Genomic DNA, 18,895 nt, shown 5'->3' on the forward strand with positions numbered 1-18,895 from the left:
TACATACATGTTATAATGTGGTACCGGCGTGCATGGGTGGCTAAATCCCATGTACCAGGTGAAGAATATTCTGTAATACCAGTACCTTCAGCTTCCCTAAGAGGATTTGCCCTCCCTGCCCCTCACATTATTTGATTCATTTCTTTGGTTTTATTTCAGGATTATACCTGTGATTATTGAGCATTTGTTACGTGGCATTCTGTTGTATTCACAGAGTACATGATGACTAGCTAGAGGTTCTAGATAGATGATCTGTAAGTTTTAGACCTAGGTCTAACTGATAAAGGCTTTGTGACTGTGGGATCCTATTCCTTATTTGTCTTTTGTAAGCCTGTGCTTTTTCTTTAAGCTATCTTTGGAAATGCACATGCTTTTATGCAGTTATAAAATGCATTGTAGGTAATGCTTTTGAAGGATTTCTCCCACATTTAAAAAATCTCAGGAGGGGGGTGTGGGATGAATTGGGAGATTGGGATTGACATACATACACTGTTTATACTATGTATAAAATAGATAACTAATGAGAACCTACTGTATAGCTCAGGGAACTCTATCCAGTGCTGTGTGGTGACCTAAATGGGAAGGAAATCCAAAAAAGAGGGGACATATGTATACGTATAGCTGATTCACTTTGCTGTACAGTAGAAACTAACACAACATTGTAAAGCAACTATACTCCAATAACATTAATTTTAAAAAAGTGGATGCAGTAAACATATTAGAGTACAAAGTTAATAGTTTGCAATTACAAATTAATCAAGCAGAATGAAGATTAGAACAAAAAGGAGTCAAGGAAATCTTTTTAAAAGTTATACTTATGGTAGCAATTATTGTTAACTGTATTTTCAGATATATTAAAGTATATTTTGCCTACAAAAATAAATTTTAAAAAATGAAATTTGGGGGAAAAAATTCTCTCCTAATAAAATAGGGGTCCTAGCTACTGCATATCTTAAGTCAGTAGTTTCTTTGCAAGATTTGGCTTATTTTGGTTTAACATTACTTGTAATAATTTAAAATTGGGGAGGTAAAAGTGTTATACTTGTTTGTAGAATTTCTATAGTTGAGGAAGTTGTAATCAAAACTTGACTTATGAAATTTCCTTCTGTGTTCACTTTATTTAGCTGGTGACACCACGCTTCACCCAGTCTCACAGAGTATCATTCTGGGAGTCGTCTCTTTGCTTCCTTTTTCTCCATGATCTCTTATGTCTAAAGAGTCCCTGAGTTCCACCTGCTTTAAACACTTCATTGCTTCTCCAGTTCATCCCTTCTCCTCTCTTCCTGAGGCCACTGTTCTAGATCAGGTGCCAGATAGCATTCTCATCTGTGCCAGATATTCTAACTGATCTGCCCGATGCAGTCTTGGCCTTTTCTTCACAATTGAGTGTCTTATTTTAAGTGAAATATGACTGTGTCCCTCCTTAAAACCTTTTAAAACTTGTCAGCCACAGGTTCAAGTACAAGGTTCTTAACATTATAGTTATAACTAATTCTTACTCACCTGTTGAAGCTCTACACAGTACCTCCTCTAGGAGTTCTTGACCACCCCACCATAGTTTAGGTATTATTTTTCTGTATAGTAAGCAACTCCAAACCTGGAGTTAACATTACCTTTTGAGAAAGGAGTGAAGAAAACTAACTGGTACATGGGTAAAATTTCCTCCTACCTAAGAAGAGTGTAGTGACAGGTGAAGTCTAAGTGTTGTAAAAGGTTTAAAGTTCCATTGCAGTGAAGCTTAAAAAAAGATTGTGCACTTTGAGAGGGAGGGTGGTATATCATGGTAACATACAGAAAAGCTGGGAGTCAGAAGACTAAAACTGGCAGTGCCATTCCAAGCATTATTGGGGGTTTGCTCATCCCTGCTGCCCAGTCCTTGCTTACCCTGTTGTGTAGGTAGATGTGTCAGACTGCTGATGCCTGATATCGTTAAGCATTTTAATCACAGTTAAATCCCTTTGCTCACCACGCAATGATCTGGCCAAAATTTAGTAGATGATTGTTTGCTTTATAGGAAGAAAAGCTGCTGTTTGTTCTCTTAGCCATTAAATTTATCGTTGTAAATGAACAAACTGGATTTATATACCAGTTTTTTCGTGACTTACCTTGGTGGACATACTGGTACAGTCATCTTTCTCCTTGAGCACACTGCATTCACTATGATATGGTACCTTGTAACACTTCTTGGCAGCTAGTCAGCCAACTTCTCTGGTGACACCTTCCACCACGACATGCAACTCTTTATGCCTTCTTTGTTCAGATGGCTTGTGCAAACATTTTTCCTCAGGCTTCTAAAAATGTTAATATTTAAATGAGAAGCCCGCGCACTGCGGCATGTGGGATCTTCCCGCACCAGGGCTTGAACCCATGTCCCCTGCACTGGCAGGGGGATTCTTAACCACTGCGCCACCAGGGAAGCCCAACATACATGTTTTAATAGTTACTTTTAGTCCATTTTTATAAACCTGTAGAACTTAATTACAGCTATGCTACATTTATTTTGGATATTTTTCTTGTTTGGGGATTTTTTTGAAGAAGAGTATTAATGGATTTCCATGTTATTGTACAATTAATTTATAGAGTTGATTTCTTTGAAATAAATTCTAGCCTAGTTGTAACAACCCTTCTCTTTCCCAAGTTAATTTCTACAAAATTGGTTCATGCCAAAGGTTTCTCTATTAAGTATTTGCTATTAAATATGACTGTTTTTCTATTAAATAGTTTTATTTTAAAGGCAGCACCATTACCCAACAAAATCTCCTACCCTTCCCCAAATGTAAATTCTGTGTTCGGCAGCAGCCGAAGCTCTGCATTGTTTTTTGTTGGAAGTGTGAGCTGAAGGGGACAGACATTCCTACTCCTTAGCGGAAGCACTAAGCTGCAATCTGCCCTTGTTGTGTTATTAATGGCACAATGTTTTCATGTTGTAGATGGCTGAGTGCTAGCAAGGAAAATTCAGGACCATGATGGCTCAGTTTCCCACAGCTATGAATGGTAAGTAGCTTCGTGCTTGTGGCAAGATACAGAGGTTATGAGATTTTTTTTCTTTGGTAGAGGTTATGAAATATCCATTTAGATATTTTTCCTTAAACTTATAAATGAAAAACTTAAAGTATTCTTGTTGAAAGTATTTAGATAGTTTATTTCAGAACACTGCATGTATCTTCTATTAGAATATTATGCAGTAAATCCCACGGCTCAGTATAAGCATGTTCTGCAGTATCATCTGGAATGTGGTGGCTTGCCTTTGAGCAGTTAAGGATAACCTATACAAACATTGTGTTTAATGCGTAAAACTGGAGGACGAAAAGCTTAGTGCCATAAGTGGAGAATATTAAAGGTGTTTTTGATAGCATGAGATGATTGTAAACTGATTAAACCAGTAAATATTCAATTATTAATATACATATAAAATTGGTTCGTTTTCCCTTTTATAAAGGATTATGTATGCCTATACCCAGTTGTTTAATAGGAAACATATTAGAGGAAAATGTTTAGGTAATTGCAATAATAAAAAGTTTTTAAAGTTTTTTTTTCTGATTCTAGCTATATTTCCCAGATACACATTAATTACCCTTAATAGGTCTTGTTACTGTGTATGTCATTTATAATTGAGAATATGCATTATATTTTTAAATCACTAAACAAATCAAAGATGCTGAGTTCTTAATTTTGAGGTAAATTTTATTAGCTACTTAAAAATATAAAGAAATAGAGGATCCAGTCAATAACTCTTTAACACTTGAATTGAAAACCGTAATAGTAAAGAACACTAGAAGGAAAAAAAGAGGAAAAAATCACCAATAATTCCACCACCTTCACAAAGGGATTGTGTTAATGTTACCATCTAGTATTTGATCAGTTACATTAAAAAAACAAAACAAAACATGTTCTCACTCATAGGGCCAGATCAGTACATTGTTTTTTGTTGTTGTTGTTGTTTTAAATTTATTTATTTATTTATTTTTGGCTTCGTTGGGTCTTCGTTGCGATGCGCAGGTTTCTCATTGTGGTGGCTTTTCTTGTTGCAGAGTACGGGCTCTAGGCGAGCAGGCTTTAGTAGTTGTGGCATGTGGGCTCAGTAGTTGTGGCATGTGGGCTCAGTAGTTGTGGCACGTGGGCTCAGTAGTTGTGGCACGTGGGCTCAGTAGTTGTAGCTCGTGGGCTCTAGAACACAGACTCAGTAGTGTGGCACACGGGCTTAGTTGCTCTGCAGCATGTGGGATCTTCCAGGACCAGGGCTCGAACCCGTGTCCCCTGCATTGGCAGGCGGATTCTTAACCACTGCGCCACCAGGGAAGCCCAAATCAGTACATTGTTAATAAAGAAAATGTATGTTGTATATCTAAAGTTTTAAGACTCAGGATTGACCTTGTGAGATTTAGAAAAGTTTTAGAAAAATGAATTATTTGCATAAAACGTAAAAATAAATTCAGATGTGTGTAGGATTCTGTCATTTAAGGATGGACTTGAGTTAAGGGTTTTGTTGTTTTTTGCCTTTTCACATGTGAGCCTTTGTCCTTCTCTGGAAATGGTATGGGATTATAAAGATGATTTGAGGCCATGGATAATTTTTTGAAATTAATTTTTTTTCCATAATGAGTGATAAATGTTAAGTTTAGAGTCAGGGTAATAATTGTAGTAGTAATGTGCTCTACTCAAATTTGAGGATTTCTATTCCCCATACAAAGGAGTTTGCTGTAAACACATTGTTTAGTTATAAACTTCAACCGACATGTTAAGCAGGTTTATAAACAAAATGAACATGAAAGAAATCAGTACAGACCTGGTCTTTCTTCATTTTGGTTTTTTTTTTCCATTCTCTGAACATTTACGGATCACTTTGTAGCTCATTGCATTATACATAAAATATTGGAAACAAATGATGTTCAATAACAAAAAAAAGATTACTTGAATAATTGTCTAAAATGTTGTAAAGTTAATTTAGGAGTAGTATATAGGAATAAAGATAGTAATTTTTTTTTTTAATTATGGAATAAGATATCTTTTTTTTTTTAATTTTTATTTATTTATGGCTGTGTTGGGTCTTCGTTTCTGTGCGAGGGCTTTCTCTAGTTGTGGCAAGCGGGGGCCACTCTTCATCGCGGTGCGCGGGCCTCTCACTATCGCGGCTTCTCTTGTTGCGGAACACAGGCTCCAGACGCGCAGGCTCAGTAATTATGGCTCACGGGCCCAGCCGCTCCGCGGCATGTGGGATCTTCCCAGACCAGGGCTCGAACCTGTGTCCCCTGCATTGGCAGGCGGAGTCTCAACCACTGCGCCACCAGGGAAGCCCAAGATAGTAATTTTTTTAAACTTTTTTTTTTAATTTAATTTTATTTTTTTATACAGCAGGTTCTTATTAGTTATGCATTTTATACATATTAGTGTATGTATGTCAATCCCAATCTCCCAATTCATCCCACCACCACCCACCCCCCCCCGCCACTTTCCCCTCTTGTTGTCCATACGTTTGTTCTCTACATCTGTGTCTATATTTCTGCCCTGCAAACTGGTTCATCTGTACCATTTTTCTAGGTTCCACATATATGCGTTAATATACGATATTTGTTTTTCTCTTTCTGACTTACTTCACTCTGTATGACAGTCTCTAGATCCATCCACGTCTCAACAAATGACCCAATTTCGTTCCTTTTTATGGCTGAGTAACATTCAATTGTACACATGTATCACATCTTCTTTATCCATTCATCTGTCAATGGGCATTTAGGTTTCTTCCATGACCTGGCTATTGTAAATACTGCTGCAGTGAACATTGGGGTGCATGTGTCTTTTTGAATTATGGTTTTCTCTGGGTATATGCCCAGTAGTGAGATTGCTGAGCCATATGGTAATTCTATTTTTAGTTTTTTAAGGAACCTCCATACTGTTCTATAGTGGCTGTATCAATTTACATTCCCACCAACAGTGCAAGAGGGTTCCCTTTTCTCCACACCCTCTCCAGCATTTGTTGTTTGTAGATTTTCTGATGATGCCCATTCTAATGGTGTAAGGTGATACCTCATTGTAGTTTTGATTTGCATTTCTCTAATAATTAGTTGAGCAGCTTTTCATGTGCTTCTTGGCCATCTGTATGTCTTCTTTGGAGAAATGTCTATTTAGGTCTTCTGCCCATTTTTGGATTGGGTTTTTTGTTTTTTGTTTTTAAATGGTTACAGAGTTTTATTTATTTATTTATTTATGGCTGTGCTGGGTCTTCATTTCTGTGCAAGGGCTTTCTCTAGTTGCGGCAAGCGGGGGCCACTCTTCATTGTGGTGCGCGGGCCACTCACTATCGCGGCCTCTCTTGTTGCGGATCACAGGCTCCAGACGCGCAGGCTCAGTAGTTGTGGCTCACGGGCCTAGTTGCTCCGCAGCATGTGGGATCTTCCCAGACCAGGGCTCGAACCCGTGTCCCCTGCATTGGCAGGCAGATTATCAACCACTGCGCCACCAGGGAAGCCCGTTTGTTTTTTTAATATTGAGCTGCATGAGCTGTTTATATATTTTGGAGATTAATCCTTTGTCCGTTGGTTCGTTTGCAAATATTTTCTCCCATTCTGAGGGTTGTCTTTTTGTCTTATTTGTAGTTTCCTTTGCTGTGCAAAGGCTTTTAACTTTCATTAGGTCCCATTTATTTTTGTTTTTATTTCCATTACTCTAGGAGGTGGATCAAAAAAGATCTTGCTGTGATTTATGTCAAAGAGTGTTCTTCCTATGTTTTCCTCTAAGAGTTTTATAGTGTCCGGTCTTAACATTTAGGTCTCTAATCCATTTTGAGTTTATTTTTGTGTATGGTGTTAGGGAGTGTTCTAATTTCATTCATTTACATATAGCTGTCCAGTTTTCCCAACACCATTTATTGAAGACACTGTCTTTTCTCCACTGTATATCCTTGCCTCCTTTGTCATAGATTAGTTGACCATATGTGTGTGGGTTTACCTCTGGGCTTTCTATCCTGCTCCATTGATCTATATTTCTATTTTTGTGCCAGTACCATATTGTCTTGATTACTGTAGCTTTGTAGTATAGTCTGAAGTCAGGTAGTCTGATTGCTCCAGCTCTGTTTTTTTCCCTCAGGACTGCTTTGGCTATTTGGGGTTTTTTGTGTCTCCCTACAAATTTTAAGATTTTTTGTTCTAGTTTTGTAAAAAATGCCATTGGAAATTTGATAGGGATTGCATTGAATCTGTAGATTACTTTGGGTAGTATAGTCATTTTCACAATATTGATTCTTATAATCCAGGAACATGGTATATCTCTCCATCTCTTTGTATCATCTTTAATTTCTTTCATCAGTGTCTTATAGTTTTCTGCATACAGGTCTTTTGTCTCCCTAGGTAGGTTTATTCCTAGGTATTTTATTCTTTTTTGTTGCAATGGTAAATGAGAGTGTTTCCTTAATTTCTCTTTCAGCTTTTTCATCATTAGTATATAGGAATGCAAGTGATTTCTGTGCATTAATTTTGTATCCTGCAACTTTACCAGATTCATTCATTAGCTCTAGTAGTTTTCTGGTGGCATCTTTAGGATTCTCTGTGTATAGTATCATGTCATCTGCAAACAGTGACAGTTTTACTTCTTCTTTTCAATTTGTATTCCTTTTATTTCTTTTTCGTCTCTGATTGCCATGGCTAGGACTTCCAAAACTATGTTGAATAATAGTGGTGAGAGTGGACATCCTTGTCTCGTTCCTGATCTTAGAGGAAATGCTTTCAGTTTTTCACCATTGAGAATGATGTTTGCTGTGGGTTTGTCATCTATGGCCTTTATTATGTTGAGGTAGGTTCCCTCTATGCCCATTTTCTGGAGAGTTTTTATCATAAATGGGTGTTGAATTTTGTCAAAAGCTTTTTCTGCATCTATTGAGATGATCATATGGTTTTTCTTCTTCAGTTTGTTAATATGGTGTATCACATTGATTGATTTGCGTATATTGAAGAATCCTTGCATCCCTGGGATAAATCCCACTTGATCATGGTGTATGATCCTTTTAATGTGTTGTTGGATTCTGTTTGCTAGTATTTTGTTGAGGATGTTTGCATCTATATTCATGAGTGATATTGGTCTGTAATTTTCTTTTTTTGTAGTATCGTTGTCTGGTTTTGGTATCAGGGTGATGGTGGCCTCATAGAATGAGTTTGGGAGTGTTCCTTCCTCTGCAATTTTTGGGAAGAGTTTGAGAAGGATGGGTGTTAGCTCTTCTCTAAATGTTTGATAGAGTTCACCTGTGAAGCCATCTGGTCCTGGACTTTTGTTTGTTGGAAGATTTTTAATCACAGTTTCAATTTCATTACTTGTGATTGGTTTGTTCATATTTTCTATTTCTTCCTGGTCTAGTCTTGGAAGGTTATACCTTTCTAAGAATTTGTCCATTTCTTCCAGGTTTTCCATTTTATTGGCATAGAGCTGCTTGTAGTAGTCTCTTAGGATGCTTTGTATTTCTGCGGTATCTGTTGTAACTTCTCCTTTTTCATTTCTAATTTTATTGATTTGAGTCCTCTCCCTCTTTTTCTTGATGAGTCTGGCTAATGGTTTATCAATTTTGTTTATCTTCTCAAAGAACCAGCTTTTAGTTTTTTGATCTTTGCTGTTGTTTCCTTTGTTTCTGTTTCATTTATTTCTGCTCTGATCTTTATTATTTCTTTCCTTCTGCTAACTTTGGGTTTTGTTTGTTCTTCTTTCTCTAGTTTCTTTATGTGTAAGGTTAGATTGTTTATTTGAGATTTTTCTTGTTTCTTGAGGTAGGCTTGTATTGCTTTAAACTTCCCTCTTGGAACTACTTTTGCTGCGTCCTACAGGTTTTGGATCGTCGTGTTTTCATTGTAATTTGTCTCTAGGTATTTTTTGATTTCCTCTTTGATTTCTTCATTGATCTCTTGGTTATTTAGTAATGTATTGTTTAGCCTCCATGTGTTTGTGTTTTTTACATGTTTTTCCCTGTAATTCATTTCTAATCTCATAGTGCTGTGATCAGCAAAGATGCTTGATATGGTTTCAATTTTCTTAAATTTACTGAGGCTTGATTTGTGGCCCAAGATGTGACCTTTCCTGGAGAATGTTCCATGTGCATATGAGAAGAAAGTGTAATCTGCTGTTTTTGGATGGAATGTCCTATAAATGTCAATTAAGTCTATCTGGTCTATTGTGTCATTTAAAACTTGTGTTTCCTTATTAATTTCCTGTCTGGATGATCTGTCCATTGGTGTAAGTGAGGTGTTGAAGTCCCCAACTATTACTGTGTTACTGTCGATTTCCTCTTTTATAGCTGTTAGCAGTTGCCTTATGTATTGAGGTGCTCCTATGTTGGGTGCATATATATTTATAATTGTTATATCTTCTTCTTGGATTGATCCCTTGATCATTATGTAGTGTCCTTCCTTGTCTCTTATAACATTCTTTATTTTAAAGTCTATTTTATCTGATATGAGTATTGCTACTCCAGCTTTCTTTTGATTTCCATTTGCATGGAATATCTTTTTCCATCCCCTCACTTTCAGTCTGTATGTGTCCCTAGGTCTGATTTCTTAATTGTTATGGATTTGTTTTTGTAGGTCCTTTTCTTCTCTTGTGTTTCCCACTTAGAGCAGTTCCTTTATCATTTGTTGTAGAGCTGGTTTGGTGGTGCTGAATTCTCTTAGCTTTTGCTTGTCTGTAAAGCTTTTGATTTCTCCATTGAATCTGAATGAGATCCTTGCCTTGTAGAGTAATCTTGGTTGTAGGTTCTTCCCTTTCATCACTTTAAATATATCATGTCACTCCCTTCTGGCTTGTAGAGTTTCTGCTGAGAAATCAGCTGTTAACCTTATGGGAGTTCCCTTGTATGTTGTCGTTTTTCCCTTGTTGCTTTCAATAATTATTTTTTGTCTTTAATTTTTGTCAGTTTGATTACTATGTCTCTTGGCATGTTTCTCCTTGGGTTTATCCTGCCTGTGCCTCTCTGCACTTCCTGGACTTGGGTGGCTATTTCCTTTCCCATGTTAGGGAAGTTTTCGACTATAATCTGTTCAAATATTTTCTCTGGTCCTTTCTCTCTCTCTTCTCCTTCTGGGACCCCTATAATGCGAATGTTGTTGCATTTAATGTTGTCCAAGAGGTCTCTTAGGCTGTCTTCATTTCTTTTCATTCTTTTTTCTTTATTCTGTTCTGCGGCAGTGAATTCCACCATTCTGTCTTCCAGGTCACTTATCTGTTCTTCTGCCTCAGTTTTGCTGCTATTGATTCCTTCTAGTGTATTTTTCATTTCAGTTATCGTATTGTTCATCTCTGTTTGTTTGTTCTTTGATTCTTCTAGGTGTTCATTAATTCTTCCAGGTCTTTGTTAAACATTTCTTGCATCTTCTCGATCTTTGTCTCCATTCTTTTTCCGAGGTCCTGGATCATCTTCACTATCGTTATTCTGAAATCTTTTTCTGGAAGGTTGCCTATCTCCACTTCATTTATTTATTTTTCTGGGGTTCTATCTTGTTCCTTCATCTGGTACAAAGTCCTCTGCCTTTTCGTCTTGTCTATCTTTCTGTGAATGTGGTTTTCCTTCCACAGGCTGCATAATTGTCAGTTTTTTTAAGCTTCTGAGGAATTGACAGCTAATGCAGACTCTAGTACTTAGGAGGTACTTATCCTCCTACTTAGTTTATAAAGTAGCTGAAGATTGAAGATAATCTTGTTTATATCTAATTTAAGTCCAATTCAGGGTTTAAGATCTTTTTGAAATAAGCATCCATGTATAGCACAGAACCTTCAAAAGCAGTGTTTGCTCCTTTAATAAATTCTCAGTTATTGATTGGGTTAAATTTTTTTCATGCCCAGTACCATTGGAACTTGTCTCTAAGTGCTCCTCCTACACCAAGCTATTTGTCTAAATACTTCTGACACAGTCTTCAAATTTTGCCATGTCTACTTTATCATTCTGAGACTAACCACAGACGTTTTAGACTTTTTTGGCTCTTAGAGCTGTGTTGTCTAATATAGTAGCCATTAGCTACATGTGGCTATTTAAATTTATATTTAGATTAATAAAAATTAAATTTAAATTAATAAGAGTTAAGTAAAATAAAAAATTCAGTTCCTCAGTCACACAGCCACGTTTCAAGTGCTCAAATCCATGTATGGCTAGTGACTACTGTATTGGACAATGCAGATACATCTCAGAAAGCTCTGTTGAACAGATATTCTTTTCTTAGTCTGTTTGCTTCACCTCCCATCTCCTTAACAGAACTAAAAAAGATCATTGCATTGTATTTTTAACCACTTGTGATTTTTACTTCTGGTGTCTTCTGCAGCAGCAGAATCATCCTTGCCAAAGCCTTCCTTAATCATGGTAGGTTTGCTTTCTGCTTTTCAAAAATTTAATGAAATTTTAAATACAGAGGGCATGATATATGAGCCATAAGGTGATAGGCAAGAGGCCACTTCAGATACATGTTGCTACCAGTTGATATTGTAGTGTAATGTGGCTTGTTTCAGTCAAAATTATGGAGGTACTAAAGACTGGTTATGTGAGTATGAAGTGCTGAAGTCCATGACAGTGGCTTTGTCTAAAATGTGGAAGAGAGAAGGGAGAAGGAGCGAAAAGGAACAGCTAGTGGCTTTAGGAGGAAAAAAATACCATTTTTAATTTTAGAGCTTTATTACCTTTTTAGAATTTTAGAGCTCGTTACTGTTTTCAACTGTGTAATTAAGAAAGTTTTGTTGAGCATTGGACCTGTAGAATCAGCTATAGTGTTGTACTGCATATATAACAACCCAAGCATTTATTACTCAGGTCCCTACAGTTGAGACTTTAGTTCTATCTACACCAGTATTCCAGTTGTGTTTTAGAGATTTAAGTTAGTACTGGGTCAACATATATCATTTGACTATTACTTTGAATTGGAGAAATGTACCAGTGAAGGCTATTTCTGATATCATTTAATTTTTATAGCATACAAGTGGGATATAACCTTTCTGAATCATGTATGTTCAGAATTATGTGTTAGAATACTGCTGTGCCACTACCCAGCTATGCAGCTTAAACATGTGGCACTTATTTGTGTGGGTGTATGAACATATGCATATGTATGTATATCTATATATGTAAAACAGGGATGACACTACTTACTGCATGGGATCTAGCATACTGTGGATGTTCTGTAAACGTGTATTTTTCCTGCTACATAGAGAATAAGAACATATTTGACAGAGCCAGTAGATGAGACTAAGCAACAGAAATCTTTATGAAAATACCACATTTTCAATTTAGTGATGAATTGAGGGGCAGTGGATAGAATTGTAATAGATTTCTAAAGTGATCATCAGACAATGTAAAAGATTTTAGATTTTTAAGGAAATATTGAAAACATCAACCCCAAAACTTAGGTTTTCCTGCCTTTCTGTAAGACTTATGAATAAATGTAGATTAACCTTAGGATATATTTTACTTGAAGTTCAAAATAATAGACTGTTGGCTCTTTAAAAGGTTCTGTTCAATCCCACTACTGGGCATATACCCTGAGAAAACCATAGGTCAAAAAGAGTCATGTACCAAAATGTTCATTGCAGCTCTATTTACAATAGCCAGGACATGGAAGCAACCTAAATGTCCATCGACAGATGAATGGATAAAGAAGATGTGGCACATATATACAATGGAATATTACTCAGCCATAAAAAGAAATGAAATGGAGGTATTTGTAATGAGGTGGATGGAGTTAGAGTCTGTCATACAGAGTGAAGTAAGTCAGAAAGAGAAAAACAAATACAGTATGCTAACACATATATACGGAATCTAAGGGAAAAAAAAGCCATGAAGAACCTAGTGGCAAGACGGGAATAAAGACACAGACCTACTAGAGAATGGACTTGAGGATATGGGGAGGGGGTGGGGTGAGATGTGACAGGGTGAGAGAGTGTCATGGACATATATACACTACCAAATGTAAAATAGATAGCTAGTGGGAAGCAGCCGCATAGCACAGGGAGATCAGCTCGGTGCTTTGTGACCACCTAGAGGGGTGGGATGGGGAGGGTGGGAGGGAGGGAGATGCAAGAGGGAAGAGATATGGGAACATATTGTATATGTATAACTGATTCACTTTGTTATAAAGCAGAAGCTAACACACCATTGTAAGGCAATTATACTTCAATAAAGATGTTTAAAAAAAAAAAAAAAAAAAGGTTCTGTTAGTATATATTCTAAATAAGAAAGCTAGAATTGGATCAACTATTTTTAAATTGGCTTTGAATTACATATATTTCATAGTTTTCTTATTTCTATGTGACTTTTCCTTTCTGTAAAATTCTAGTGCATTAATAACTTATGTTTTAATATGGTCATTTTTGGGGAAGTGTTCAGATTTGAAGACTATTTGAATACTACTTAAAAATTATTCCTTCTCATATGACTTAGAACATTTTTATTCTGTTAGTAACATTAATCATGATAATATTTAATCATGATTGTTGTGTGTGACTTTCTTGGCTGGTGGTGTCCCTTAAATATTAGAAAGTCTCTGAGCTCATTTAAGGGGTTCATTTTATTTTTGTACCACTCGTCCTTACACACATTGGTGCCCTATAAATGTTTGTTGAAAGAATGTACAATATATGAAGGTGTCAAGGTTGCTGGTTGGAGTCATGAAGAACTAAGCAGTAAGCATTATCAGATAGGGTGAGTTGGCCACTGCAAAAACAGGTACCCAAAGAAGGGTGAGGAGATAGTAGTATATAACAAAGTGTTATAATGTGATAAGGATTGACACAGATTCCCTTCTGCTGCAACAGACTTCTCTGTAGTCTTAGGATAGCAGTCTGTCACTGCCTGGGGATGATGTATGTTAGAGCAGCTCAAGCTTCCCCAACCAGACTGTTCAGACTTAAAATAGTCGTAAGGTTTCTGACTAAAAAGCCTCACTTTCAGTATTTTCTGGCAAGAGTACCTTTATCACAAGAAGAGCCTGAGAAATATTTTAATGCTCTGCCTTCTCCTTAATTATGTTGTTCCCTGGGATTGGGTTGAGTAAGGAAACTAATTTATTTAGCACTCTCCATGTGACAGGCATGTGTTAGATGCTTTATATTTTTGTTTTAAGTTGGGTTTATTGAGATATAATTCACCTCTTTTTAATACAGTTTGATGAGTTTTGACAAATGTATATAGCCATGTAAATTGGGATATGGAACATTTCCATCACCTAAAATTTCCCTTTGTCCCTTCACCTTACCCTTAGCCACTGTCAGCCACTGACCAGATTTCTGCCTCTATAGTTTTGTCTTTCCAGAATATTATATAAATGAAATACACAATAGGAAGCCTTTTGTATCTTTGTGGCTTCTTTCACTTAACAGAATACTTTTGTAATTCATCCATGGCGTTGCGTATATCTTTCTCTTTCTTGCCAAGTAGTATTCCATTGTATAAATGTGTACCACAATTTGTTTACCCATTCATCTGCAAAAGGCATTTGGGTTACTTCCAGGTTTTGGAACTTTAGACATAATGTCTAAACCTGCTATAACCATCAGATGACAGATTTTTATCTGGAAATAGGTCTTTATTTCTCTTGAGTAAATCCCCAAGGGTTATTGTTGGGGTGTTATTATGGTAACTTCATAAGAAGTTGCCAGACTTTTCCAAATTATCTCTTTGCCTTCCCACCAGCAGTGTGTGAGAGTTTTGGTTGCCCAGCATCTTTGCCAGCATTTTTATTTTTTTAATTTCAGACATTCTGATAGGCATGTAGTGATATCTTATTGTGGTTTTTGTATTCACTTCCCTGATGATCAGTGTCATTGAACATCTTGTCATATGCTTATTTGCCATCTGTGTATCTTTGATGTGTCTGTTCAGATCTTTTGCCCATTTTTATTTTTTATTTTTTTATTTTTTTTATTTTTTAAATGTATTTATTTATTTATTTATTTATTTATTTATTTTGGCTGTGTTGGGTCTTCGTTTCTGTGCGAGGGCTCTCTCCAGTTGTGGCAAGCGGGGGCCACTCTTCATCGCGGTGCGCGGGCCTCTCACTATTGCGGCCTCTCCTGTTGCGGCCTCTCCTGTTGCGGAGCACAGGCTCCAGACGCGCAGGCTCAGCAATTGTGGCTCACGGGCCCAGCCGCTCCGCGGCATGTGGGATCCTCCCAGACCAGGGCTTGAACCCGTGTCCCCTGCACTGGCAGGCAGACTCTCAACCACTGCGCCACCAGGGAAACCCCCTTTTGCCCATTTTTAAAAGCAGGTATTGGGCTTCCCTGGTGGCGCAGTGGTTGAGAATCCGCCTGCCAATGCAGGGGACACGGGTTCGAGCCCTGGTCTGGGAAGATCCCACGTGCCGCGGAGCTGCTAGGCCCGTGAGCCACAATTACTGAGCCTGCGCGTCTGGAGCCTGTGCTCCTCAACGAGAGAGGCCGCGATGGTGAGAGGCCCGCACACCGCGATGAGGAGTGGCCCCCGCTTGCCGCAACTGGAGGGAGCCCTCGCACGGAGACGAGGACCCAACACAGCCAAAAATAAAAATTAAAAAAAAAAAAAAAAAAAAAGCAGGTATTGTCTTCTTATTGAGCTGAACCTGTAGTTCTTTAGATATGCTGCATATATGTCCTTTATCACATATGTTTTGCAGATATTTCCTCCTAGTCTGTAGCTTGTCTTTTCATTTTCTTAACACTGTGTCTTTATGAGAGCAGAGGTTTTAGATTTTGATGAAGTTCAATTTATCAAAAAATTTTTAATGGTTTGTGCCATTTGTGTCCTAAAAAGTCTTGCCTTAACCAAAGTCACAGAGATTTTCTTCTTTGCTTTCTTCAGGAAGTTTCATAATTTAGCCCTTACATGTACATTAGATATGATCCATTTAGAGTTAATTTTTGTATATGGTACAAGTTTGAGATTCTTTTTTTTCTAATATGGATGTCCAGTTCTTTAAGCACAATTTGTTGAAAAGACTATTCTTTCCCCAGTGAATTATCTTGATATTTTTGTTGAAATCAACTGACAACATATTTGTAGGTCTGTTTCTTTTTAATTATCATCAAGGTACAGATTAAGACCCTTAATTAAGCCTGCATGGATTCTAATCCTGCCTTTAACATTTGCTGACTTTGTTACCTTGGACAAATTATTTAATCTCACCATGCCTCTGTTTTCTCCTCTGAAAAACAGTGATAGTAATAATAGTTACCTGATAGAATTCTTGTGAGACTTAATGGAAACAATACGTGTAAAACTCTTAGAAAAGTACCTGACACATGGTAAGTTTTGTTAAATGTGAGCTAGTTATTTTGTCAGTCTAATAGATAAAAAATGATATTTAGTGTTTTTTAGTGTGGATATATTACATATTACGTGTAATCTTTACAACAACCCTGAGGAGTTAGGTAATACTCTTGTTTATAGAGGTGGCAGTCAAGGTACAGAGAGTGCGAACATCTTATCTATGTACATTGGGAGACAGTGTAGTGTAGAGAGTTCAGGCTACCTAGGTTCTAATCTCAGTTCTGCCACTTGTTAGTTGTGTGACCTTGAGCAAGTTACTTGACCACGATGAGTTTTGGTTTCCTCATCTGTAAAATGGGGGTAATAGTGTAGTACCTTATGTATAAGGTAGTGGTGGCAGTCAGTGAGTTACTGTGTTTGAAGTCCCTGACCGATAGGGCTCAATAAAGGTGAGTTGCTTCCATCTTTATAATCCTTTTTGTTGTGGTCATTATTTTTTTATCATCAGCATCATTTTTCCAAAGTCATACAGTATTAAATCAGTTCTGTAGCCACACTACTTGCCTTCCTAGTCACAGGAATCATGATTGGTTAATTTATTTATTTTATGATAAACTAATAAAGTAGGGTTTTTTTACTATGTGTATGGTATTTATTTAAAAAGTGTGTAGGTTTAGCTATTTGAGGTCTTTAGTTCTTCAGTACATCTGTTCTTTCCTTCCTCCCTCCCTCCCTTCCTCCCCCGCCACCCCACCAACCCCACCCGCAATGCAAGGCTTATGGGATCTTAGTTCCCCTACCAGGGATTGAACCTGGGCCACCGCAGTGAAAGCACCAAGTCCTAACCACTGGACTGTGAGGAAATTCCCTGTTTCTTTATTTTTAACTCTAATCTTAAATCTTGTCTTTAAGAGAGGATGTTTATAGATTTTTTTTTAAAATCCAGTCATTTAAGGCTAAGAAATATTAAATCCACCTAGTGTTTAAAATTATAGTGGGCACCTGTATTTCAGTGATATGCATTCCTGGAAACAACTTTGTAAGGCAGATTTTTATGGACTATAGTCAGCAAATATGTGTGAGTTTACATACCTAAACATATTTGGTTTCTTATTGGTAGAAGCTGAGTAAACTGAAAAGGTAATCAGAAATAAAGTATAGATGATTATTAGCCATGTTGAATATATAGCTTTAAAGACCTCCACAGAGAGCTGATATAACTATATGTGAAGGATAGACAACAGAAAGATTTGTAAATGACTCTTGTCTTTCCCCAAGCCCTGATCTTGCCTCTCTGCTTTTTCTCTACTCCCTCTAATTTTTTCAGACATTTATTCCTCGATCATTTTTAAGTGTTTGTGCTGGGTACTCTGCCAGTTCCGAGCATAGAAAGATAAACACACAAAGCTCTTGTCCTCCAAGGGCTCATAGTCTGGTACAACAGATGGATAGAAAACAATTACAGAACCTTTTTAAGTGCTCTGTAGAAGCATGGAGAAGTCTCTTGAGAATCTAGAGGAGGAAGCAATTAATTTGACCTGCAGGTGTCAGGGACCTCCTGGAGAAAGTGACACCTGCCCTGGACCTTGAAAGAGAAAGTTTGAAATGGAAGACGGTGATATGAATGGCAATCCAAGTAAAGGGAACATATGTCACGGGATGAGAAAGAGGATGTTATGTATATGGCGTTTGTAAGAATTTACTTTTCTGTGATAGGGATACACTACCAGCATTCTTGTTATTCTTGGTTTTTGTTTTGTATAGATTTCTTTCTTGTTAAATAGTAAATAATAGTATCACGATTAACATTTTTCTACATATTTGTTATATAATCAGTGTTCAAAAATTTTTTTTTTATTTTTTTATTTTTGGCCATGCTGTGCGGCTTGCGGGATCTTAGTTCCCCCACCAGGGATCAAACCTGGGCCCGCTGTGCTGGAAGCATGGAGTCCTAACCACTGGACCGCCAGGGAATTTCCCCCCAAATTTTTTAAGATACATTATTCCAAGGGAAAATTTGGTTGCTTTGACATGTAAAAGAGACACATATTTTTATATTCAAATGTCAATTTATATGTATCTCCTTTACATTTTGTTGCTTGTCATTTTTAAATTACAAAAATAATACTACTAAACTAAAATAAATATCAAAGTAGTCAGGGAGGCAATATGGTGTAATAGTTAAGAGCAGAAACTTTGGAGTTATACTCTAAAGTACAGGAAGATTCTAGCTAAAAATTAAATCAGCTATCTGGTGTTAGGCCAGTTATTTAACTTCCCTAGCTTTGTTTTTTTCGTCTGTAACTTGTGTAAACCTTGTTCACAGAACTGTTGTAAAAATGAAACGTAATATTAATATGCTTAGCATGGTTGCTGGTATAAAGTAATAGTAAATAGTAGTTGCTGCTTCTGCTAAGTACTATTACTCTGCTAACGTTGTTGGACTTTAAAAACAAATGATAAGACAGGGAAGGTTGTTTCTCTGAGATGGTCAAGAGTTGAGAGAACAGTAGGGTAAAGGGGATTAAAAAAAGATCTGTAAGAAGTAAGATGAGATTAACTCATCTTTTAACAGGGTGTAATTGCAAGATGCCTGTGGCATCCTTAGGAGAAAGAGACCACGTAGTTCACTTTGACAGCCACCAGTTGTTGCCTTTGGACAGCATTATTTGCTAGTTGTCCTGAGTTGGCTGGAAGGGTAGA

The 18,895-nt window shown here is 37.1% G+C and overlaps 1 protein-coding gene across 6 annotated transcripts in view; it reads left to right on the forward strand.

Moving 5' to 3' along the window:
- The window catches only part of ITSN2 (intersectin 2), a 164,364-nt gene that overhangs the window by 23,827 nt on the left and 121,642 nt on the right, over positions 1-18,895 (forward strand). For all 6 annotated transcript variants that reach the window (XM_059893516.1, XM_059893518.1, XM_059893512.1 and 3 more), the window contains exon 2: positions 2,931-2,994. In XM_059893516.1, the coding sequence (XP_059749499.1) occupies positions 2,964-2,994 (31 nt within the window). In that variant the 5' untranslated portion in view covers positions 2,931-2,963. The remainder of the gene's footprint in view (positions 1-2,930; positions 2,995-18,895) is intronic.

This window comes from Balaenoptera ricei, chromosome 13 (assembly GCF_028023285.1).
Source record: "Balaenoptera ricei isolate mBalRic1 chromosome 13, mBalRic1.hap2, whole genome shotgun sequence".
NCBI classification, from domain to species: Eukaryota; Metazoa; Chordata; class Mammalia; order Artiodactyla; family Balaenopteridae; genus Balaenoptera; species Balaenoptera ricei.